Below are 25,549 nucleotides of genomic sequence, written 5' to 3' on the forward strand. Positions count from 1 at the left end.
CTGAAATGATGGACTATAACCTGGAATTGTAAGCCACAGCTGTTCCCCACAGCTGCTTTTGACAGGTTATTTATCACAGCAAGATAAGGAAACGAGAGCACTAGGGACTGCTGACTATCGTGCAAGGGCCTAGCAGTGCTTCACCCAAGCCCACGGTACTTCTGGTCTATCCACAGCACAGACCTTCGGACTATAAACTTCCCCCATCCCAGGGCACTCACTGGGATCCCCACTTGGGGAGGAGATACACTCTCGGATGGAATCGGAGATGCCCAGGCTGGCTGCTGTGGGCAAGGGTCCAAGTAGGGACTCCAGGGCGAGGGGCCTGCTGCCCCCATCAGGGCCTTCTGCTGCTTCTGAACCGCCATCATCCCCCAGGAGCTCTCGGTAGAAGTCCTTGTTCATGTGGCTGGCAGCAGCCTCCAGCTCCTCATCCTCCGTGTCCTCCTCACAAAACGGGCTGGATGTGGCGTCCTCACCGGAGCCTAGGGACACACGATTCGCACACCACCTGTCAACCAGGCAGAAAGCCAGAGAGAGCCCACTTTTGTAACAGAAACATTTTTTGCAAAGCTGCAAAATAACCAAGAACACAAAACTACCAAAAAGCATGTCTTTTTCTGTAGCAGAGAAAGCACAGTCCTGCCAGCAAACAGTGTTGGTTGCCCACGTGCAAGAATGGCCTGGCTTATTCCTCATGCTCTATGCAAAAGCTGGCTTAAATGTGGTATCTGAGAGCGTAAGAACATTCAGGAAAGATAAATAAAGTTTGTGATCTAGACTTAGGCAAAAATACCTTCAACAACACTAAAGCAGAACCCATAAAACATAGATAAATAGATTTTGAAATAATTATGATTTTTAAAAAAAGAATTATAATGTCTGTTCTGTGAAAGACACTGTCAAGACAAAGATGAGCTATAGCTTCTTTTTAGAACCTGTCTGAAAGGACAGTCTAGGACATGTAAAGAGCACCTATGCTCAGACAACACAGAACCCAAATAAAAAAGGGACCAAAAGAAAGACCTGCCAGACCAGCACAGAGAATACATGAAGGGCAGAACAGCAAGAGAGGGCACGGTCGCTGAGCCCTGAGAGACACTCCAACCAGACCAAGTCAGAGATGAGCACTGTGGTCTTCTACGGTCCCAGAACACCACACACACTGGTGACCTCATCAGAGAGGATGGAGAAGACAGAGGTGCTGGCCTCATTCATGCGTGCTGACAGCGCGAGAGCAGTGGCGGCTGCTGTGCAGACTGTTTGCCAGCACCACCTCCACCAGACCCACCAGAGACTGCACACAGCTTTCTCCGGAACTAACTCAAATGCACTCCACAGGAGTGAGAAGCACTTTACCACACTGACGGATGGCAGCTACACAGAGAAAAGGACCATGCTACCAATGGGCAACATAAAAATAATGCTGAGGAAAGACAAGGGTACACACTATGTCTAGAAAAGACCACTGATTCAGTGACAGAAAGCAGCCAGTGGCAACCTGGAGTAGGGAGGGGTGGGGTGCCACTACAGAGGACAAAAAGATGGTGGCAGAGACAGGTCTATAATCACAGTGACTGTGGTGCTGACTTCACCTTACATCACACATGTCCACAGGCAAAGCTCAAAAGCCAAAGGCACTTTAGAACCAAATACAGCCTGTAGCGTGTGCGTTATACCTTCTGATATCTGATCTGAAAGACACACCTCTGCCTCCAGCCTGTATAATCTGATCCAGAATACCCTGCCTGCGGCTAGTTGCTTTCTGCTGTGCTCCAAAGCCAGGATGTGTGAAAGAGGAACAGATAAAGTTCAAGAAAAATGAATAAAAAATTACAGAAAGGACATTAGAACAGACAGCTAAGACCAAGAAAACTCTATCAAAAAGGCTTGTTGAGTAGATCAGCTTACTTCAAACCTCTAAGGGAAGAGGATGCTCCAGATTGAATCAAGCCACTAAGCATGGTCTCTGTGTGTTGGAGAAGTTCTCAAGGGAGACATAAAGTGAAAGAGGAGGACAAGCAGAGACTTAGAGACACCTGGGCCTCCCTCACATGTGCCCCAAGGGTCAGGCCTCTAGGCTTGAGGGTGGCTTCTGTGGTAGAAGATAAGCCTTGGGAATCATACTAAGTCAGCGCCCATCTCTGTATATGAGGGAGCCACTGGGGGAAATCAAAGCAAGGGGAAGACCAGATCTCTGAAGGAGAGCCACCATGTGGCAGGTTCTCAGTATCTATTAACAGTGAAAGTGGGACATGTCGTCACCTCTGTGCCCATGACATAACGAGGCTCTCTGCAGTGTCTATGGCTACTTTGTGCCCAAGAAGTACCAAGGAGGAACATATCAGCAATATTTCCTGATTACTGCACACTTCAAGCAGCAGTTAGTAGCCATATCAGAACACACCTTACCCCCAGAATTTCCACAGCTCCCTCACGTGTGGAAGGGGAAATATCTTGAGACTAAGAAACTGCAAACATGACAATTCTCACAGGAAGTTCAGTGCCCCAAATGCACAGTCAGCAGACTCAGAACAGAGAAGTCAGGCAGGTGACCTGAAGGTGGAGTAAAATTAGAAGGAAGGATGAAGCCAGGCAGAAGTAACTGACCTAGTAAACAGAAGGCAGCAGACTATGTACATGCAAAGGATGGCTAGAAAGTAAGACTCTAAGTTAAGAAAAGATCACAAAAAAACAAAAATAAACAAACCAACAACAAACCAGCACACAGAGAAATCAAAAGTAGCAAATTCAATTCTGCCAATAGACAGAAACAAAGCCTTGGATGGGCGTGAGTAGGGCAGGCATTGAGGTGAGGCCTAAATGTTGCTTCCAGGAACCAGGGAGAACCCAGTGGTGTGATTGTCAGGACACTGGATCACATTCACCCATTGCAGGAACTCCTGTGGTCTCCACAGATACTGTCATCCTCTGAAACTCTCATTTGCATGGAGATAAGAAAACTCTTGACAGCAAAAAACAGGCATTTACTCACCATGACAGACAAGGGAACAACTTGCTCAGTGCATGCACACTAGTCCATGGGAGCTGGAGTGAGGATATACTGCCGTCACCAAGATCAGCAAATGCTGCAGGGCCAGGCAGACTCAAGAAAGAAATTAAGAGCTGGTAGAGAACAGTAGTAGACTCACGAAGTGTAGATGACAGAATCAAGTACTTGGAAAACCCAATGACAAAATGACTGAAAACTAGTCTGAGTGACAGGAGTTCACACTGCACAGGAGTAGTCAGCACACAAAAGTCAATGCTATTGTCAAGCTGCAAGTTGCCATATGGACCAAAGGAGGAAAGACGTTGCTTACAACAGCCACACAGAAGGCAGCGGTGTGGTGCTGGCACAGGAGCAAAGCCCAGACAGAAAGGAAGTTAGAGCAGGACAGAAAGACAAGCTCGGTAGCTTTCCCCAGCTGACAAGTGAGGCAGACTGTGGGTTGAGAAGGGGTGGATAAGGTGATCCTCATGTGGACATGAGACACAAGCAAGTGTCTGTAAACACTGAGGGGAAGCCCAAAGGACACTCACACTTGCCTGGCATAGCACAGGGTGCTGGCACAGTGCCAGTGTGATGGGCAGAGAGCACAGACGAGCAACCAGAGGGATGCCCAGAGTGGCTTCCCCAGACCATGTGCCAAGGAAGGAAGCAGACACTCATGCTTTCATTCTGCTCAGCCAGAAGAGAGCTGTCTAGCAATGCAAATGGTGACAGCAGCTCTGAAAAGCCTACGTTTTGATATGTGGCTCAATAGGGGCAGACAGCACACGGGCATCCCTGCAGTCATGGCCTTACGGACAGCTGGAATGGCCAGCAGGGCTCCCAGCGCAGCACATGCAGGGCTGTGCACAGGTGGACAAGAGTGTCCTGGCAGTAACTGGATATGCCGTGTAGTGCTTCAGTGCAGGGGATGACAGGCAGACTGGGGTGGGGTCAAGGACCATTGAGTCAACACTGTGGGGGAGGTCAGGGTGCTGGCCTAGCGCCTTCAAGGCCTTTAATGGCAGAGAGGACTCACCATCCTTTGACAAGTTGGCAAGAGCCCCTTTTGCCTTTGGCCGGCTGTTTTCTAGCTCAATTTCAATGGCATCCTGGTAACTGGATATTTCACCTAAAGTAACAAGTTAAAAGCAAAAAGTAAGCATGTTGATTTTCTACCAAAAAGGAAGCGCGTGTGTGAGAACTGGTTAGTTACCTTCAACTTCTTCTAGCTTTTTTGACAGGACCTGTTCCAGCTGAAAGACAAAGGAGTCTTTGGTAAGGAGTCAAATGCTCAATGCCTCACTATTGACAAGGCTGTGGGATGGTCAGAATGGAGCTGTAGGCCTAGCCCTCTCCTTCCAAACATGCATGTAGCCCTGGACAGAAGCAGCTTTTCTAAGTACCTAAAAATTTAGAACCTCAACATCTCACCCAAGCCAACTTGACTGGGAAGGGTCAGGTCTGTGCCATGTGCAGAATACACCCCTCTAGTCCCCCAAACTCAGCTGCAACCCAGCTCTGCCTCTGGCTCCCCTGCTGACTGCGGTCCTAGTATGAGCGTGGAGTCACCAGCTCAGGGATAATGAAGGAGTCTGGCTGCAGTGGCAGCGGCCTCGGATGACAACGAATAAACCGGAAACAAAGCTTGGCTGTGGGGATGGGCTCATTGGACCAGGGACAGAAAGCTCACTGTGAGCCCCCAATGTGGACAGTGCTTGGAGGTTCCACATAAGGCACACCCCTAAGACTCATTCTCAAGGACCAAAGAAGACCAAGTGAGCAGCCTGGAGAGTTCAACAGATGTGAGGATGTTAGAGCAAATGTTCCTAAAAACTAGAGTGCTAATGGGAGGTACGGAGCCACCTGCTTCATGCGCAGCTTCCTCTGTCCAGCTGTGTATGAGGGAGGGTCACACTCCTCTTCCAGGTCAATCTTCATAAACTCATCAATGGTGAGCTGACTGGTTGGAGTGTCTTCAAATTCTGTGAGCCTAATACAGAAAAGCAGACAAGAGCCCACGGACCCTCACTACTTCCTTGTGCCTACCTCCAGGTCCTGGAGGAATCCTGATGGGAGAGTCTTGGGAGACCCTGCAAGGTAGGAGGCCTACCTCTACCCACCCAACAACTTGAGCAGGGCACTTCTGTGACAGCCAACACAATTTAAATCCTAGCAACTCTGCTGCATTTTCTTAAACTAAAAAAATTTAGTTCATTTACGCGGGGAGGGTGCTCATGCATACAAGCATGCATTCATGCCACAGCACACAAGAAGAGGTCACAGGACAACTTGTAGGCTCAATTTTCTCATTCTACCATATAATTCCTGGGGAGAACTCAGACTGTCAGCCTTGGCAGCAAAGGCAAGTGCCTTGACCTGCTAAGCCATCGTATGGATTGACCTTGAACTCTCTCCATCCTCAGACCTCACCTCCACAAGCACTGTGATCATGAGCACATTCTGCTGGCTAACATTTGCTTGCTTTGTTTTGTTTTGTTTTGTTTTAAAGGAGTGAGTCTCATGGAGCTCAGGCTGGCTCTGATGGTGCTATGTAGAAGATGACTTGAACTCCTGATCTTTCTGCCTTGAGGAACCTAGAGCTGGAGTGACAGAAGTGCTTGGCTACATTTTTTTTTTAATTTAACTTAATTATTTACTTATTTTTTGAGACAGGGTTTTTATTTCTGTGTTGCCTTGGCTGTCCTGGAACTCCCTCTGTAGACCAGGCTGGCCTCAAACTCAGAGATACTCCTGCCTCTGCCTCCTAAGCGCTGGGATTAAGGGCCAGCTTACAACTTTTTTTTAACATAATTTTTTAATTGATTCTTTGGAAGTTTCACATCATGCATCACAATCTCACTCATTTCCCAGTCCCTCCATATCTGTCCCTTACCCTCGTAGCATCCACCTCAAAAGAAAATAAAAAATAAAACCAAACAAAGACAAACAAACAAACAAAAAACCCCACATCACTCCCCCATCTTTCCCAACTCTCCAACACCTCTTCGTTTGTCTTAGTGACACTGGGAGCTGTGGTGTGTCACACAGTGTACCCTTTTGTCCACTTAGCTTTTCTTGCACATGTTCATTACAATGCGTTGTCGGTCTGGTTCAAGGCCTCTGGCTTCTGGTACACCATCAACACTGGACTCTCACTGAAATTCCTCTCTGATATCCTGCTGTTGCCCTGAGTCATGGAGATCCTGCAACTATGGTTCCACAGACCAGTCCCTTCATGAATTCTGGCAGGTCATAGATGGGGTAGATGTTGGGGTGGGCTCACTCAAAGCCCTGGATGTGGGTCTGGTTGGTAGCTGATTTGATCAGTCCAGGCTGCTGGGACCAGCCTCCCTTAGGCAAGGGGCAAAGCCAGCTCTTCTATGCCCATGCCATCAGGGCTAGCCCTCCCATAACTGTGGTGGGGGGTGGGGCCATCTTTCCTGAGTGTGGGACCGGCTCTCCCATGAGGGGTGCTGCAGTGGCCAGGAGCAGGGCCAACTCTTTAATAAAACAGTAAAATAAAAATTTAAGCTTAACAAGATGGATCAGTAAATAAGGTGTTAGCTGCCAAGTCTGACAACCTGAGTCTGAGCCCTGGCACCCCCAGAGTGGAAGGAGAAACAATTCTGGCAGTTTGTCTCCTGACCTCCACATGCATACCGACACACATATACTACATTCCTAAAAGTATTAATTGAAAAAAAAAAAAAGAGGCTGGGTTTGGCGGCACAAGCCTTTAATCCCAGCACTTGGGAGGCTGAGGCATGAGGATCTCTGTGAATTCCAGGCAGGCCAGGACTACATAGACAAACCCTGTCTCAGGGAGCATAGAGAAGTACTTGCGGCCAAGCCCGATGACCTGAGTTCAATCCCTGGAACCACACAGTGGGAGGAGAGCCGACCTCCCCACACTGTCCTCTGACCTCACCACTGTGTGCAGTGGCATATGTGTGCATGCACGTGCATACAGACACACATCAATAAATGTAATAACAACTTTTTAAAAAGTAATTTTAAAGGTATTAGAGGCAAAGTACTTAAAATGATTTTCTAATTTGCTTCTAGAAGGTACTCTAGTAGATACCCTCAGCAGAAATAGTCAACAAGTGTTGAAACCATGACAGGTTTCCCAGCAATTCCTTGGCATGTCCATCTTGCCCAGGTTATCCAGATGAGCTGGGCACAGAGTCTGTGGCCCATGACAGACACGGTGAGGTTTAACTAACTCTAGCAAGAAGTCACTTGGCTCGCAAAGCCCCGAATGGAACAAACCAAATGGGATGAAGAGGCCTCTGGTGCTGTTCCAAAGCAGCTTTTCTGCCTGCTTCCAATCTGTGGGATGAGGAGCCTCTACAAATTACAATCTACTAATGAGGAGACATTAGGGTGGGAAGCCAGGCACTTCCAAAGGGCAAGGTAACCCAGGGCAGTAGCAGCTCCAATATATAGACGGGCCCAGTAGCCATCACACTGTGAACTAGAATGCTTACCTCTTCCGTAGTGTGGACTCACACACTTTGACCACACTGATGACTTCTTTGACAGTTCTCCGGAAATCATGCATTCTGGCTGCAACCAAAAGAGCTAGGAAAGAAGTAAGATCATCAGGAAACTCACACAGAAATGACTCTCGCTAGTGACCAGCTGAATAACTGTGAGTGGGATATGTCTGCTGTGGCTTCCACAAGGTAACAGGGTGTTTGCTTCTCTAAACAGACCTATAATGCACACAGTCTATGGCAATGATAGTCCTATTCTTATTTTGGGTTGAACCTGTGCTACATTCTACTTTTAAACATAAGAAAACAGAAAATCGAGAATTTCTTATAACCCCTCAAAGCATGTACACTAGCTTTGAGGTGATGTATGTTACGATGGGAGTAGAGGGTTCTGAGAATGTAGTAAAGCTGGAAGAGGCTGGGGCACAAGCCTAAAGATGCCCTCTGACAAGTGTGAATTACGGTCACAGTAAGACGGGGCCCTAGAATCTGCAGTGGAAACCAGGTTTCAGATACAAGCAGAGTCTTAGGCAGCATCACCCTACTAGGTGCAGAAGTGGTACCTGACATTGCAGAGAGGTAGGAAGATGGATACTACAGAAGGAACAGGCCCCTGCTGGCCTGGAGCTCTTCCTGAGCAGGGGGCTCTTGGTCTAGGCCAGCCAGCACCTGAAGGTCCTTTGGGCTAGCAAGGACTCGGTGTCTCAGATGAGAGGCCACATCACTAATCATGCTGAGAGCGGCAATAATTTGCAATGAGTAGACAACCTGGAGTGGAACTAGGGCTACCAATTGTCATTTCATCCTCTGAAGTCCTGTCTCTCATCTCAGAACCTGCAGTGGTCAACTGGAGAGCGAGTGCCAGAATCCTTAAGGAGTAAGAACCATGAAGGTCAGGTTGGTCCTGGGTTCAGGACACAGCTCTCATGTAAGGTGGACTCTGGAACTATAACCAATAACTCATGGGCTTGACTGCTGAAGGCTCAGACAGATGGCTAGGGTTCAACATACCTACTATACATGGGACCCTAAATTTGACTGCTAGTACCTTCCCACACACATGGATTTGCTACCTAAGTGCTAGACTGAGCTGGTATCCTGGGGGCATATGGCTCAAACTATACCTGCTCCACAGAGGCCAGAAGGGCGCCGGCCTGTATGCATCCAATCCCTCTTCATTCTCTGCAGAAGCCTTAGGGCTGTCATGGATACCTCATGGTTCTTCTCCCCAAATTCCAGTAGATGAGCAAAGCGTGGAATGTATAAGCATGGGTCTGCACAGTAGACACAGTATCTTAGTGTATATGCATATATGTACACATAGCACTAAGCAGTACCCTGAGATTAGGCGACTCTACCCACTTCTCCACGTATGCAGGCTGACATCCCCTCCTCTGAAGCACAGCCTCTTTGACCCTTAGCTGTGTGTTTACTGCACCCAGAGGAGAACTGCTGTCTTCACAGGGCGCAATTCTGGGCATATATGGCAATAGGGTATTGGTGGGGCCACAGCTTCCACCTTCTCTCAGAGGGTGATGAGAGGTCAAAGAGTTGGACAGGTGTGGGCTCTTCACACACACCACCCTTTGAACTTCCTGGGTAGCCGTGTCAGCTCAGCATCCTGCAAAATGAGCAGAGTGGGCACACAGGTGCACATATGTTCATAGTTGCTTCTCCTCCTCCTCCTTAGTGCCCAGTACTCTGCTGGGTCCTCAAGTTTCAATCAAACATTTATGGAGCCCATGAATGGGGCCAGCAAGAACAACCAAGTCACTTGATGAATTCAGTTCATTATTACCATGCCATTAGTGCAAAGGCACTACCTAGGGACAGAGGAGATCTTGGGACTTGTATAGGAAGAGCCACTTATGTTCAGGGCTGAGAAGCAGGCAGCTTAGAGAACACTAGTAGCTAATAATGGAGGAAGACCAGGGTGGCTCCCTAAGAGTCTTGGAAAAACTAGGAGGGAGAGAATCGGTCAGTTCACCTCATCTTCCAGATAGCAGGGAGGGCAGAGAAGGGAAAGGCATCAACTGCTGACTGACACCTAGCCCATCCTCCTGGGCAAACTGACCTTTACCAAGTGACTCCATGAAACTATACATGCAAGGATCCAGTCCAGCTCACACAAAGACTCAGGGAAGAAAGCTGAGTACACTGGCTTCTACCTGTAACCCGAGCTACTTGGGAGATGGATGAGGAGGACACTTAGATTCAAGAATTTGAGGCCACCCTAAACAACACAGAGAGACCCCATCTCTTGAAAAGAAAAGAAAAATAACAGAAGGACTTAGGGAGAGTTTAAGAGGGCAGTGAAAATGGAGGCCCCGAAGACCCAGAGGGACTAGAGAGATCCAGGCCACATTCTAAAGTAACCTCCTGGCTATGTCGGATACCAGTGCCCCCAGGTTGTGATCAATTGGCGAGAATCCTAACAGCCATCTTTATTAAAAGTTCAGCAGCCTTGTGCCCCCAAAGTTTTGTTTTGTTTGTTTGTTTTTTTGAGACAGGGTTTCTCTGTATAACCCTGGCTGTACTGAAACTCATTCTGTAGACTAGGCTAGCCTTGAACTCAGAGATTGGCCTGCCTCTGCCTTCCAAGTGCTGGGATTAAAAGCGTGCACAGGCTACAAAAGAAAAATTTTAAGTTATATATAACATATATAAATATATACCTGATTATTATGTTCCAAGCCTTGAGAATATGGCAATGAACAGACTTGATTTTTAAAAATGTCCTCAGGTCAGGAATGGTGGTGTGTGTCTTTAATCCCAGCACCCAGAAGGCAGAGGCAGTTGGATTTCTATGAGTTTCAGGTCAACCTGATCTACAGAGTGAGACTCTGTCTCGAAACCCCTGACCCCCACCCCTCCACATGCCTTCCCTAAATAAAAAGGATAGTGTGTGTGGCAACAAATGCCTATAATCCAAGCTGCTTACAGAGGCTTCAGTACAAAGATAGAGAGTTGAAGCCTGCCTGGGAAACATGGCAAGACCTTGTCTCTAAATAAACAAACAGTTAAAAAAAAAAAAAGGATGAAGAAAAAGTCTAGGCTGTCTGACTTCAGTTCCCTGAATGAAGTGCAGACCTGTGGTAACAGGCAAGCAGTGAACAGGGGAAAGTAACTCCAAAGAAGATTAGTAGTCTATGCGTACATGAGGGTCTGAATTAGAGTAATACAAAGCAAGACGTGATAGAAATAGAAATTTCCAAACAACAAGGATGGGAACTTTTTGACAAAGTTCTCTCAAATCTGAGGTCAATCAGGAAAAAGGATTAAGGTGGGATTCATATCACTAGATTGCATTTACTAAATAGACTTTAATTCTCTGCCTCACAAAGCAACCCTTTTGCAGACTCTGTGGAGTAGTTATGAAAATGGCATGTGCATTAAAGAACAAAGAAACTAGGACAGGCCTGATGGCGCATGCCTTTAATCCCAGCACTCAGGAGGCAGAGGCAGATGGATCTCTGTGAGTTCGAGGCCTGTATGGTCTACATAGCTCCAGGACAGCCAGGGCTGTATAGCTGAGACTTAGTCTTAAAAAACAAACAGATGGGGGCTGGAGAGATGGCTCAGAGGTTAAGAGCACTGCTTGCTCTTCCAAAGGTCCTGAGTTCAATTCCCAGCAACCACATGGTGGCTCACAACCATCTGTAAGGAGATCTGGTGCCCTCTTCTGGCCTGCAGGGATATGTGCAGACAGAACACTGTATACATAATAAATAAATAAATCTTAAAAAAAAAAAAAAAAAAAAAAAAAAAAACAAACAGATGAAGGAATAAAATGATACAAGGTGTAAGGGCACTCTCCTCAGCAAACAGGCTGGGAAAACAAGATTACTGTCACACGTAGAACTATGACCAAACAGACCAAAGATGTACAGATTTCCTAAAAGAAAACATGGGGAACACTGTAACATTGCTCTTAACAATGATTCAACAAAAGCAAAAATAGACAAACTTCAGACTGCAAAGTTTCTATTATAGCAAAGGAGTCTATACACAGATAAGGCAGCTACAAAAATGGGAGAAAACATCTGTAAACCACTAGGATCAGGGTTAGTAGCCATATTACCTAAAGAGCTCAATGCAGTGAAAAGACAAACTGATTAGAAAATGGAAAAAGAGGGCTGGAGAGATGGCTCAGAGGTTAAGAGCACTGGTTGCTCTTCCAAAGGTCCTGAGTTCAATTCCCAGCAACCACATGGTGGCTCACAACCATCTGTAATGAGATATGGTGCCCTCTTCTGGCATGCAGGGATATGTGCAGACAGAACACTGTATACATAATAAATAAATAAGTCTTAAAATTAAAAAAAAAAAAAGAAAATGGAAAGACACTTAAAGAACTGCTCAACACCCTTAGCCATCAGGGAAATGCAAATCGAAACAACTCTGAGATGCCATCTTACACCTGTCAGAATGGCTAAGATCAAAAACACTGATGACAGCCTATGCTGGAGAGGGTGTGGAGTAAGGGGGGCACTCCTCCATTGCTGGTGGGAGTGCAAACTTGTACAACCACTTTGGAAATCAGTATGACAGTTTCTCAGAAAACTGGGAATCAATCAACCTCATGATCCAGCAACACCACTCTTGGGCATATACCCAAAGGATGCTCAATCATACCACAAGGACACTTGCTCCACTATGTTCATAGCAGCCTTATTCATAATAGTCAGACCTAGAAACAACCTAGATGCCCTTAAACTGAAGAATGGTTAAAGAAAATGTGGTACATTTACACAATGGAGTATCATTCAGCTGTAAAAATAAATAAATAAATAAAAATAACATCATGAAATTTGCAGGCAAATGGACAGAACTAGAAAAAACCATCCTGAGTGAGGTAACCCAGACCCAGAAAGACAAACACGGTATGTACTCACTCATAAGTAGATATCAAGTGTAAAGCAAAGGATAACTAGGCTACATTCCACAAACCCAGAGAAGCTAGGTAACAAGGATGACCCTGAAAGAGACATCATGGATCCCCCTAGGAAAGGTAAATAGATAAGATCTCCTGAGTAAATTGGGAACATGGTGCAAAGGGCAGGAGGTAAGGGGGGGTGGCAAGAGAACATGAGGGAAGGGATGGTCGAGTTGGGGGAGGGATGGAGAGGGAGAGCAGGGAAAGAGATGTCTTGATGGAGGGGGCCATTATGGGGTTAGGGAGAAACCTGGTGCTGGGAAATTCCCAGAATCCTCAGGGATGACCCCAGCTAAGACTCCAAGCCGTAGTGGAGGGGGTGCCTCAACTGGCCTTCCCCTCTAATCAGATTGGTGACTACCCTAATTGTCATCATAGAACCTTCATCCAGTACTAATGGAAGCAGATGCAGAGATCCACAGCTAAGCACTGTGTGGAGCTCCCGGAGTCCAGTTGAAGCAAAGGAGGAGAGATTATATGAGCAAAGGGGACAAGATCATGATGGAGCTAATGGGAGCTCACTGACTCTGGACTGACAACTGGGGAACCTGCATGGGACCGAACTAGGCCCTCGGAATGTGGGTGACAGTTGTGTGACTTGGACAATTTATGGGGCCACTGGCAGTGGCACCAGGATTTATCCTTCGTGCATGAACTGGCTTTTTTGGAGCCTATTCCCTATGCAGGGATACCTTGCTCAACCCCAGTACATGGGGGAGGGGCTTAGTCCTGCCTCAACTTGATATGCCAGACTTTTGTTGACTCCCCATGGGAGGCCTTTCCCTCTCTGAGGAGTGGATGAGGGGTGGGGAGATGGGGGAGTGGGAGGAGGGGAGGGAGGGGCAACTGTGGTTGGTATGTAAAATGGAAAAAAAACTTTTAAATAAAAAAAGAGAGAAAGAAAATAGGCAAAGGACTTGAGTAGACATTTCTTCCAAGAGGATATGCAAATGACAAAAAAAAAAAAAACAGGGAAGGGTGCTCAGTATCAATTATCAAGATACCATCTCATACCCACTACCATGGCCTCTATTAAAACCCAGAAAACTATAACAAGCCTTGGCCAGGATGAGGAGAAAAGAGCCTGTGCACACTGTTAAAGAATAGAAAATGATACAGCCACTAAAAAAAGACCATTTCAAAGTTTCCTCAAAAAAGTAAATGAAGGGGGCTGGAGAGGTGGCTCAGAGGTAAGAGCACTGGTTGCTCTTCCAAAGGTCCTGAGTTCAATTCCCAGCAACCACATGGTGGCTCACAGCCTTCTGTAATGAGATCTGGTGCCCTCTTTTGACATGCAGACATACATGCAGGCAGAACACTGTATACATAATAAATAAAAAAAAAAGTAAATGAAGCTAGGTGGTGGTGGTGCACGCCTTTAATCTCAGCACTTGGGAGGCAGAAACAGGCAGATCTCTGAGTTCAAGGTCAGCTTGGTCTACAGAGTGAGTTCCAGGACAGCCAGGGGTACACAGAGAAACCCTGTTTCCAAAGAACAAAACAAAACAAGAAAACAAAACCAACAACAAAAAATGAAAAAGTAAATGAAGGGCTGGATATGACTCTGTGGTTAAGAATGCTCACTGCTCTTGCAGAAGCCCTGGTTCGGTTCCCGTACCCACACCTCACAATTTGCAACCGTCTACACCTCCAGTTCCAGGGGATCCAACGCCCTCTTCTGCCCTTTGCAAACACCAGGCACACACGTGGAGCACAGAGACACACGCAAACAAAACATCCACACACACAAAATAAAATAAATTTTGTTTTGTTTTGGTTTTTCGAGACAGGGTTTCTCTGTGTAGCTTTGGAGCCTGTCCTGGAACTCGCTCTGTAGATCAGGCTGGCCTCGAACTCACAGAGATCCGCCTGCCTCTGCCTCCCAAGTGCTGGGATTAAAGGTGTGCGTCACCACTACCTGGCAAAATAAGAATATTTTTTAAAGGTAAATAAAGAATGACTATTTGTTCCAACCATCTCAATTCTAGGTAAAGACCCAAAGAATTACCATTAGGATCTGGAAAGATAACTGCCCTACTATGGTAACAACAGCTGGTTTAGGTCACCCACTCCGGTGTTCACCCATCAGTTGGATGAACTGGCAAACAAAATGCAGCACAGTAGAATACTCAACTTATAAAGGAAGATCTACATAGGAAGTTTGAAGGGGCATATAAAGTCCCAATTTAAAAAAGAAAAAGAAATTCTGACACACTACAACACGTACTCCCCTTGACTTTATGCTCCGTTAAAGTCAAACATAGAGATATCAAGCCTTCTTTCGGAACTCATTTCTTCCATGGAAGAAAGCTAGCTGTGTCAGGTTCTTTTACAAAAGCTGAGCTGCTGAGAAGTTCTCATTTCTAAGAGATAGAAGGTGCAATTTTAACACTTATAACAGGGACAAACCTGGTCACCGGGCGGGGCCTCGGCACTCCCCCCCGGGGGCGGGGCCTACGCGCGAGGAGGAGCCGCGTCGTGACGCAGTGACGAGAGACGCCGGCGCCTCAGTGGGTACGGGTGGGACGGCGCCCCCTGCGGCCGGGCCGCGGGCTCCGGGGGTGCGGGGGTGCGGGGGTGCGGGCGGCAGGCAGGGCCGGCGTGGCCCCATGCTGCTGCCGCTGGCCTGCCTGCATGGGCGGGTGGCGCAGTGCCTAACCTCCCTGCTGGTGCTCGCAGAGCCGCTGCCCAGGCCCCGGCGCGGCGCGAAGGCGCGCTGCGCCGCGCCGACCAGTGTGGAGGCGGCCCCGGACGGAGCCACGATGGCCGCAGAACTGTACCCGCCCGCCCGCGCCTCCGCAGCGACTGCCACCGACATCGCCAACAGCAACGCGGCGGGCGCGGCCGTGGGCAGGAAGGTCGGCCTTTGCTGCCCGCCCTGCCTGGCGCCCGCCCCGCTGCCGCCCTTGCCCGCGCCGCCCGCGCCAGACAACAACAATCTCGAGAGCCCCAACTGGCAGTCCTTCCACCCGACGCTGCGCGAGAGGTGAGCCGACGCCCGCCCCCGGGCTCTGGAGCCTGGGCGCGCGCGCCGTTCCAGCCCGTGTGCCTCTCCCCCTTGCAGGAATGCGCTCATGTTCAACAACGAGCTGATGGCTGACGTCCACTTCATCGTGGGAGCCCTGGGGGCAGCCAGGCGCGTGCCCGCCCACAAGGTGGGTAGGGGCACAGCCCTGTCCCCTGGCGGGCCTAGCTAAACGCAGTCTTCCTGGACCGTCTTTACAGCCCTGTAGCTCAGGTGACTTTCTTTCATTCACAGTACGTCTTGGCTGTCGGCAGCTCCGTCTTCTATGCCATGTTCTATGGGGACCTTGCAGAAGTCAAGTCAGAAATCCACATTCCTGACGTCGAGCCTGCCGCCTTCCTGGTCTTGTTAAAGTAAGTGCTCTATTCTGGGGCTGGAAAGATGGGGTGCTTACCTTCCAGTGGTCCCCTACATGTTTCCTATAATCCGAGAGGTTGTGCATGGGAGCCCATGAGCTCCTCTTTGAGGCCAGCCCTTGCAGTTTCCCAGAAGAGTCCCTCCTGTCTTATTACCCAGGTACATGTACAGCGATGAGATTGATCTGGAGGCGGACACAGTGCTCGCCACTCTATATGCTGCTAAGAAGTACATTGTGCCTGCGTTAGCCAAGGCCTGCGTCAACTTTCTGGAGACAAGCCTGGAAGCCAAAAATGCCTGTGTCCTGCTATCCCAGAGCCGACTGTTTGAGGAACCTGAACTGACCCAGCGCTGCTGGGAAGTCATTGATGCACAGGCTGAGATGGCTCTGAGGTCAGAAGGCTTCTGTGAAATTGACCGGCAGACCCTGGAGATCATTGTGACGAGGGAGGACCTCAACACCAAAGAGGCTGTGGTCTTCGAGGCGGTCCTGAACTGGGCTGAGGCAGAGTGCAAGAGACAGGGCCTCCCTGTCACCCCTCACAACAAGAGGCATGTTTTGGGAAGCGCCCTCTATCTAGTCCGAATTCCAACTATGACCCTAGAGGAGTTTGCCAACGGGGCTGCCCAGTCAGACATCCTGACCTTAGAGGAGACCCACAATATCTTCCTCTGGTACACAGCTGCCAACAAGCCCCTCCTTGACTTCCCCCTGACCAAGAGGAAAGGCCTGGCTCCACAGAGGTGCCACCGCTTCCAGTCTTCTGCCTACCGAAGTAACCAGTGGAGGTACCGTGGGCGCTGTGACAGCATCCAGTTTGCAGTGGACAGAAGGGTGTTCATTGCTGGACTGGGCTTATATGGGTCCAGTTCTGGGAAGGCCGAGTACAGTGTGAAGATTGAACTCAAGCGGCTAGGGATGGTCCTAGCTCAGAATCTCACCAAGTTTGTTTCAGATGGATCCAGCAACACATTCCCCGTCTGGTTTGAGCACCCAGTCCAGGTGGAGCAGGATACCTTCTACACGGCCAGTGCTGTCCTGGATGGCAGTGAGCTCAGCTACTTTGGGCAGGAAGGGATGACAGAAGTGCAGTGTGGAAAGGTAGCCTTCCAGTTCCAGTGCTCCTCGGACAGTACCAATGGGACTGGAGTCCAGGGTGGACAGATTCCAGAGCTCATCTTCTATGCCTGAGGTGTAGTGGTTGGGGTGGACTTGCCACCAGGCTCTTCTCCATGGAGTCTACCTAGTAAGTGCAGTGGAGGTGCAGGACACTGCCTACTGCCTTACTGGTACCATTAAAGGCTTGGCTTACTCTATCAGCCTGAGTCTGAAACAGATGACTTCTCTTTACAGCCACAGCCTAGGAACTGAATTGCAGATGTCCCCTGACCCTGACATGGTATTCCACAGATGGAGGACAGACTTGGGTCCAAGGTAGTCCCAGGTCCCTGCCCAGTGGGCACCCAAGCTTCAGGACCCTTGGGTTTTCCTCCCATTCTTTTGGATTCTAAGTGGCTCCAGCCTACCTTGAGGCCTTCTATTCAAGCCACAAGTTGCTGAAAAGTCACTTAAAATAGTTCCATCCTATTTAAGTGAATTTTCATAATAAAGGTTTCAACAGAACAAGAGCCACTTGTAGATAAGTGACTGTAGGAATTATTAACGGGGCATTCTCTTTCTCATTCTACCGAGAACATCTTGTCTGTATGAAGTCTGCAGTGCAAAGCAGTTAAAACCAAACCCTATCTCATCTATGCCTGTGTGGCATCTGGGCTGTCTTCCTCTTAAGGGCTGTAGCTAGCATTCTGCAGAAGGCCACATGTCTGGGTGATTTGTTTGTTTTTGGTTTTTTTTTTTTTTTGAGACAGGGTTTCTCTGTGTAATTTTGGTGCCTGGATCTCATGCTGTAGACTAGTCTGGCCTCGAACACACAGAGATCCTCCTGGCTCTGCCTCCTGAGTGCTGGGATTAAAGGTGTGCGCCGCTGCCCGCTGCCCGGTGTGGTTGTGTTTGTTAAAGCACCTCAGGGTTCTACTGCAGGGGTCAGATGTAAGGAGTGGACTGTCTGTGTGCTGTGCTGCCTGCTGTGGGGTGTTGTGTGGGTAAACAAGGATCCATAGGCCCAGGCCTCTATCCTCTCCTGCAGTTGTTTTGTCCTGGAAAAGCACCTGACCTTCAAAGGCCCACTAGCACAAAGGCAGTGGTCTCTGGGGAGAGAGTATGTGTCCTAGCCCAGTGTGCCTAACACCAGAAGCCTAGCCCTGTTGGGATTCCACTCTATCCTCCCAGACCCTCTGCTTTAGCCCTCTGAGTTGATACTTCAGAAACCATGAAAACCCCATCCCTGCATATGGGAAGGGCCATGGCTAGAGGGCACCTGTTTCTGGAACTTCTTCCCTCAAGTATTAGGAGGCCCCTGCCTTTCTCAAGGTATCTGCTAGGGTCCCAGCATGAAGCATTATGCTCTTCCCTTTGGTCCTGAGCCACATTTGACAGGCAGTGGTGGGAAGCCGCCTAAGTCTGCACCAAAAATAAAACCCTACTGGCTGTATTTCCCACAAATTTTAGGAAACATTTCTTACCTTTAGGGCTCTGTACTTTGACCTGACATCCCTGTGCTCTGAGCACCTTAGCATGTTAGTTTCCAGAGGTGGTATTATCTGAGCCAGCCTACCTATAGCCGGTGCGTTGATGCAGAGCTCCCTTGCCAAGAGCAGGAACGTCTTCCCCAGCACGTACACATTCACCTGTGACAAAAAGAACACAACTAGGAATGAACTGCTATTCAAGGAAACATTTGCTGCTTTTTCTTTTTTAATAATTTTTGTTGTTTTGTTTTGTTTTTCAGACAGGGTTTCTCTGTGTAGCCCTGGCTGTCTTGGAACTTGCTCTGTGGACCAGGCTGGCCTCGAACTCAGCCTCTCCTCTGGAGTGCTGGGTAAAGGCGTGCACCACCACACCCTGCTCAGGGCTGTTTTCTTAACGTGCCTGTTCCACTGTACAATCTTCAAAGAACCCATTGCCAGAGCCCCCTGCTGGACTGTGGAGAATCCACTCCATGACCTTCCGCTGGTCTCCACACCAGGAGGGTCAACCTTCTTCCTATTTGGCTGCCTAGACTTCCCCAATCTTGTCAGTGGTTGCTTAGAAAAGTTCTGTGAGGGTACACTAGAGTATGGTAACACAGTACAGAGTTATGTCTAATTCTGAATCAACACAAGACTGGTACACAACACAATGGCTACACTTCCTCTACCTCACAGTCCCATAGATCTCTGTTTACTTGCTGGAATCCCAATTGTTTCCTCCACTACCCTCACCTCAAGTCCTTATCTGCCATGCAGCCTGCTGGCCACCTGCCATAGCTCTTCTTTGCCAGAGGAGGTAAGCAATAGGAATAAGTCCAGCCTAGAAAGGCTGTGCCAGGGGTTGGAGTGGTAGGAGTACTATCAGTTGTCGGGAAAGCAAAGGTTTAGCCAGTGTACAGAACCCCTAACGTGCAGTTCAGTATCAGTGCAGCACTGTATGGATTAGCCTGGGATACTCAGGCCTGCCCCAACCCTAGAGGCTCCTCCCATCCTCAGCTACCTGAAAACCCCACTGCACTCATGCCAGGCTGCTTCTTGGACTCCTGGGCCTTACAGATATGACTGTTCTAGCCTTCTGCCTCTGGCCTCCTCAAAGAACTCCCTCACCTAATCAAGCCTAGCCTGTGGGACCTCTAAGCCCCCTTTCTTGGCATGAAGGTGATACCCCCTGGATGTTGACATATGTCAGGAGACAAAGTCTAAGGGATGATACACAATGGGGTCTTCATTACATGAAGGACTAGAAGGAGAGAGTTTGTGACTTGTCAACTTGGTACGTCAACCCAACTGAGAAGCTGCCATGGCCTATCAGCAGTGGGCTGGTTACCTTCCACCCTGGCTAGATACAAGTATCTTCCTGAGGCCTTCACGAGGACTGGTGGGTCAAAGTGCACGTTCTGAAGTAATTCTACCTGTCTGCAGTTTCAAGGGTCATCTACAAAACTATGGTGTGCATGACTATCTGACCTGTGAGTATTCATGTATGGAAACATGGGAGCATGTGTTGTAAGCATATGCACAAGTCACATGGTATGTAGTCTGTGTTCAAGTATGCAAGTAAGTGTGCTCCTATAGGAGTACTCTGTTCCTGAAGCATCCTTTCAGGTTCCCACAGACATCCAGGGCTCCACTCCAGTGGTATGGGCCAAAGCTGGCCTTGACCTCCATCTACCCACCTCAAACTCCTTCACTATCTTAACCTTGGGTTCCAGATGGATATGTCTGACGATGAGAATGAATAGACTTCAAGTGTAAGTCCAAAGTTTTAACACTTTCCAGGGGATGGAGAGATGGCTCCATGGTACAGAGCTCCGGCTTCTCATGCAGAGGCCTGGGGTTTGGTTCCCAGCACCGACATGGTGGCTCACAACCATTTCTAACTTCAGTTCCAGAGGATCCAACACCCTCTTTTGGCCTCTATGGGTACCAGGGACACAGGTGGTTCATACACATACATGTAGGCAAATGCTCATACAAATAAATCTAAAAGAAAAAAAATTATCTTAAAGAATACTTTCTAGAGACAGTTTTTTAAGCACCTGAGACTACAAGTGTGTACCACTGTGCCTGGCTTCTAGGCATACGAATACTGGTAGGTACTGTTAGACATCACTACATTGACAATTCATTCTCCTACGCTTGTGGCTGATGGCTGTCTATCTGCCTTTGGCATTCATGTGACTAAGGAAAGAGTGAGGCTTTAAATTCAGGGTCTCTGCCAATTCTACTCTTTGACTCCTTTCTTCAAAGCAGCCAGTTCCACCAGAGGCCTTCACTGACATGGGCATGAGCCCCACCCAGGTAAGAGCAAAAGTGTCTTGTCTGAAGGTCAGGCAAGGCCTGGCCCCAGGGAGATCTTAAAAGAAACCAAAGAACATACTGTGATGCTCTGGGGCAGGGACAGCCTTGTATGGTCCTCCCCTGCATGCCCCCTCACACTCCATTTGCCAGCATAGTTCCACCAAGAAGAGTAGTCTGTAGTCACTCAGACTACACAGCTGGCCAGACTTCAGCCTTTCCTGGTGGCATGCCACCTTCTATCCTGACAGGCTGGGCTGTTTTCCCATTTCCAAAGCTGTGAAGCCAAAGATGACTGGTGCACCTGTTTTCCTCTAAGAAGTGTCCAAGCTACTTCTGGCACTGCCCTGGCCCCCATCTTTTCTAGGAGGCTGGAATCAGATGGAAACAGTCATGTGGCCATGCTCTGAACTGAGTACAATACATTCAAAGGTGGAGTCAATGGATTATCGCAATTCCAACAGGTTATTTTTAGCCTGACCAAAAAATATTTCAGCAATAGCTTCTGAGAGATGTCATTTATAAAGACAGCTGGGAGGACAAAAATACAAGGCACCATCTGACTGGAATCTAACTGTTAGTCTTTGGGGACACTGAGTCATGAGTAACCAGGAGCAGTAGCCTGGGCGATGGGTTCTCAGGACCCCTGGAGGTTTCCTGATCAGGGTTTCCATTCAGGATGGACTTGTGGGCATTCATTCTACTTCCTGGTCCATAATGTCACTGTGGCTCTCAGGGAGTGGTCTGGGGACTTCAGTTAGTCTCCATCCAGCCGCCACACACAGTATGTCAGTGGGGCAACAGTGCAGTCTCCGTGTCCCTCTCTCCTTCGCTGCCTTTGAAGGTAGCTAGGTGCATCTTCTCAAGATGTTCAGTTACTTAGAGGTGAACAGTGCACCGGACATTGTGGCACACGCCTTTAATCCCAGCACTGCAGATGCAGAGGCAGGCAGATCTGAGTCCCAGGCTCACTCGGGCTACATGAGACCTGATCTTAAAAACGACAGAAACAAGCAACACAACAAAACCACTTTATCTGAATCTGGAAAACCAATGGTCCTAAACAGACTCTACGTATGAGGGTTTCCCAGAGTCTGAAATGCATGCAATGGGGTCCAATATTCCCTTAAAAAAAGAACCTTCATGGGGCTGGAGAGATAGCTCAGCGGTCAAGAGCATCTGTCTGCTCTTCCAGAGGACCTAAGTTCAATTCCCACAACCACATGGTGGCTCACAACCATCTGTAACGAGATCTGGCACCCTCTTCTGGTCTGGAGGCATACATGCAGACAGAACACTGTATACATAATAAATAAATTAAATCTTTTTTAAAAAAAAAAAGAATCTTCTTTGCCTTAGACTAAATTTCACAAAGGTCTCTCAAGTGATTCTAAGGCTGAGCCACTAGGCCCTAATACTGTGGCTGTGAGATGCCCTCTCCTACTGAGGCCCCAAGCTCTGGCCACACAAGCTTCACCACTCTGAACACAAAGGCTGCGCACTACAGCAAGCAGCACAGATTGGTCTTCAGGTTTATGGAAGCACAGGCTGTGGCCCTATAATGCCCTCAGGGCAGAAAGACTTAAGGAAGGTGATCTACCTGGAGCAGGTCGCTGAGGTCAAGGAGCATGTCTGCAGCCAGAGTTAAGGAGTGTTTGCATGGAGGCTACCAGGGCTGCACACCCAGGGAGCTAGACGTCATCTGTCAGATCCAAGCTCCTCATCTGACCAGAGAGGAAAAGGCCCTGGTGGAACCTAACCAGTCCCTGTGTCTCCAGGCGCTGAGGGTTCCTCTGGGAGTCGATTTTAAGGATAGAGAGCTACAAGAAGGAGTGGGGGCAAGGGTCGGTGAAACCAGAAATGGGGGCTTCAGGTGTTTACTGTCCAGACAAAGCATGGGATGGACCACCACACTTCAGCTCTATTTCTTAGGCATGAACTAGGGACCTCCAAGTCACCATTCTGAGAGTCAGCAGGGCAACTCCGAGGGGACAGACACAGACGTTACAGTAAGGCAGTGAGTACCTACCGAACACTGCCAGTGGGGCTCTGATGTGACCTATCCTTGCCTAAGTATGACAGTAAACAGCACCAAGAATAGATCTCAGATGAGTCCACACTCAGATGGCACACAGACAAAATAAAAACAGGTCACTTGTCGTGAAGTTAAGCTACTGGCTACAGGTGTAGCCCAGTGGTGAACTTTGCTTAACATGGACAAGGCACTGCATCCATCCACAGTGCTGCACATTAATAGTAGACAGGCTGCAGAGATGGCTCAGTGGCTAAGAGCACTCGCTGCGGCTGAGTGGTGGTGGTGTACACCTTTAATTCCAGCACTCGTGAGGCAGAGGCAAGCACATCTCTGTGAGTTCAAGGCCAGCCTGGTCTATAGAGCGAGTTCCAGGACAGTCAGAGCTACATAGCGAGACTGTCTTGAAAAACAAAACTAGAAAGAAAAGAGAAAAGAGAAGAGAAGAGCCCTTGCTGCACAGTTGTGATTCCAGCACCAACATAACACACCAGGCATCCCACACATCTGTAAACCAGATCCAACGGGAGCAGAGACAGGAAGATTCCTGGTGCTTGCTGGTTTCCAGGGTAGCTAAGAAAATGAAGCCCCAGGCTCAAGGAGAGACCACGCCATAAAGGAATAGGTGGAGTGATAAAGGCTGGGTCAGGAGGATGTGAGTTAGAGGGTACTCTAGGCTAAACAGCAAGTCCTTGTCTCAAAAATAATACTCCTCATACCACACTGATCTGGAGAATGGCAACTGAGAAACAAAATGAGGGACTCAGTACTTTCTACAGAATTTTTGTGCGAAGTCTAAAACTTACCCTAAAAAATCTATTTAAAAATAAGCTGGGGATGGATTGATGGATTGCTGTCTCAGTAGTTAAGAGCACCTGCTGTTCTTCCAGAGGACCTGGGTTCAATTCCCAATACCCACATGGCAGCTACCAACTACCTATATAACTCCGGTTCCAGGGAATCCAACACCCTCTTTTGGCCTCCATGCACTGCATGCATATGGTGCACAGACATATATACAGGCAGAATACACACACACATAATGAAAATAAAAAAAATTTATTTTAATAAAATAAAAATTAATAAACAGGCCACTCATGGTAGTGCACGCCTTTAATCCTAGCACGTGGGAGGTAGAGGCAGGTGGACCTCTGTGAGTTCAAGACCAGCTTGGTCTACATAGAACCAGTACAGCCAAGGCTACATAGAGACCCTGTCTCAGACAAACAAAAACAAAAATTAAAAAGCAAAGGAAGGTGACTGTCACCTATAGTTCCAACACCTAGGAGTCTGAAGCAAGATCACTTAAACTCTAGTTCAGGGCCAGCCTGGGAGAGACAGGCCATCCCAAGAAGGTAGGGGGAAGGAGGGGCTTAGATGGCTTAGCTGGTAGACGTGTGCTGAAAACTTGAGTGTGACCTTAGGAACCCCTAAGAAGTGAAAGAAGTGACTTCTTAAAGTCGTCCTCTGAACTCCACAATGTCCATGTAACACATACGTGCCTGTGTATACACACAGAGATACAGATAATAGATTCTTTTAAATATACATAATTTCATAAGAATAATAAAATAGGCCGGGCGGTGGTGGTGGCGCACGCCTTTAATCCCAGCACTCGGGAGGCAGAGCCAGGCGGATCTCTGTGAGTTCCAGGCCAGCCTGGGCTACCAAGTGAGTTCCAGGAAAGGCGCAAAGCTACACAGAGAAACCCTGTCTCGAAAAACCAAAAAAAAAAAAAAAAAAAAAAAAGAATAATAAAATAGATACCAAAACATGGGCAAAGCTTGTGAGAGAGATAAACAGCTCACGCACACATGAAAAGAACCCTACTGCATGAGGGGTCATAGAAACCCATCCAGGGCACTCCTACCACCAAATGCTAGCAAGGGTACAGACAGCTTGAGCCCCACACTAGCCAGACTGACATGGCACAGGCACTGGAGACAGTCTGCAGGTTTCTTATAAGACAAAGGACAGGCCTACCTCTAACCCAGCTATTCCAGTCTGATGCATTTCCTGAGATGAACAAAAGATGTGCATAAGCATGCTCACAGCAATTTCCTTCAAAATGGCCTCATACTGGGACCAACCCAGGGATCCATCAACAGAAGGCTAAACACTGTCTTACACATACAGTGACTACAGCAGGGAAGCAACCTAACAAACGCAAAGGTTTCCAAGTGACGAAAAGCTTGGAGCAAAGAACTTAGGCTGTGTACCTATATTTAAAGTACATCCCAGAATAAGCTAGCAAGTCTACAGTTGAAGGACAGAAGTATGATGGCAGCCTTGGGGGGCTGGAGGAGCAGCAGGGTCTAACTGAAGGGGTGTTGGCAAACAAAAAGGTATATAAATTTCTCAGAACTTACCAAGTAGTAAAGGAAGACCTATGCATTTTGTTTTATGTCAATTTTACCTCCAGATCTAATCTTGGTTTTCTGCAAGACTGGGGCAGTGGAGTGGGCAGAGCCCTACTGCTTGCTTTGAACTGTGTCAAAAATAAGACGCTAAGGGACAGAAAGCTGATGGAAGGAGAAGGTGGCTGTTCATAGGATAGTACAATTACTTCAACTCTGTGGTGTTTGAAAACCATTCACAATAAAGCTATGATGGAAATTTTATATAATTTTAAAGGAGACTAGAATTCAACTTTCGACCAAAGTGACTGTTTTCCTTGATATGAAAAATCACCCGCTAGTAGAAAGTATATATGCAGGTCCTCCAAATAATGACTAGACGTACTGTATCCTCCTTTGATAAACCTCTGCTTCTAACATGGGTGCTGGAGTTTTGTAAGTCAAGAGAAAAGTCAAGATCT

The 25,549-nt window shown here is 48.1% G+C and overlaps 2 protein-coding genes across 4 annotated transcripts in view; one reads left to right on the top strand and one right to left on the bottom strand.

Moving 5' to 3' along the window:
• Window positions 1-25,549, bottom strand: part of Brf1 (BRF1 RNA polymerase III transcription initiation factor subunit) — a 52,054-nt gene that overhangs the window by 12,278 nt on the left and 14,227 nt on the right. For all 3 annotated transcript variants that reach the window (XM_052739145.1, XM_052739146.1, XM_052739144.1), the window contains exons 4-11: window positions 22,300-22,331; window positions 18,488-18,560; window positions 8,619-8,768; window positions 7,486-7,579; window positions 4,859-4,985; window positions 4,209-4,248; window positions 4,032-4,124; window positions 222-485 (exon numbers count right to left, since the gene is read on the bottom strand). In XM_052739145.1, coding sequence (XP_052595105.1) covers window positions 222-485; window positions 4,032-4,124; window positions 4,209-4,248; window positions 4,859-4,985; window positions 7,486-7,579; window positions 8,619-8,768; window positions 18,488-18,560; window positions 22,300-22,331 — 873 coding nt within the window. The remainder of the gene's footprint in view (window positions 1-221; window positions 486-4,031; window positions 4,125-4,208; window positions 4,249-4,858; window positions 4,986-7,485; window positions 7,580-8,618; window positions 8,769-18,487; window positions 18,561-22,299; window positions 22,332-25,549) is intronic.
• Window positions 14,983-17,441, top strand: Btbd6 (BTB domain containing 6). The gene is made up of 4 exons (XM_052739147.1): window positions 14,983-15,416; window positions 15,495-15,585; window positions 15,690-15,808; window positions 15,972-17,441. Exons 1-4 carry the CDS (start codon window positions 15,040-15,042, stop codon window positions 17,002-17,004), a joined length of 1,620 nt encoding a protein of 539 aa, XP_052595107.1. The 5' UTR covers window positions 14,983-15,039; the 3' UTR covers window positions 17,005-17,441.

Source organism: Peromyscus californicus, unplaced genomic scaffold (genome assembly GCF_007827085.1).
Source record: "Peromyscus californicus insignis strain IS unplaced genomic scaffold, ASM782708v3 Scaffold_15__1_contigs__length_86483966, whole genome shotgun sequence".
Classification (NCBI taxonomy): domain Eukaryota; kingdom Metazoa; phylum Chordata; class Mammalia; order Rodentia; family Cricetidae; genus Peromyscus; species Peromyscus californicus.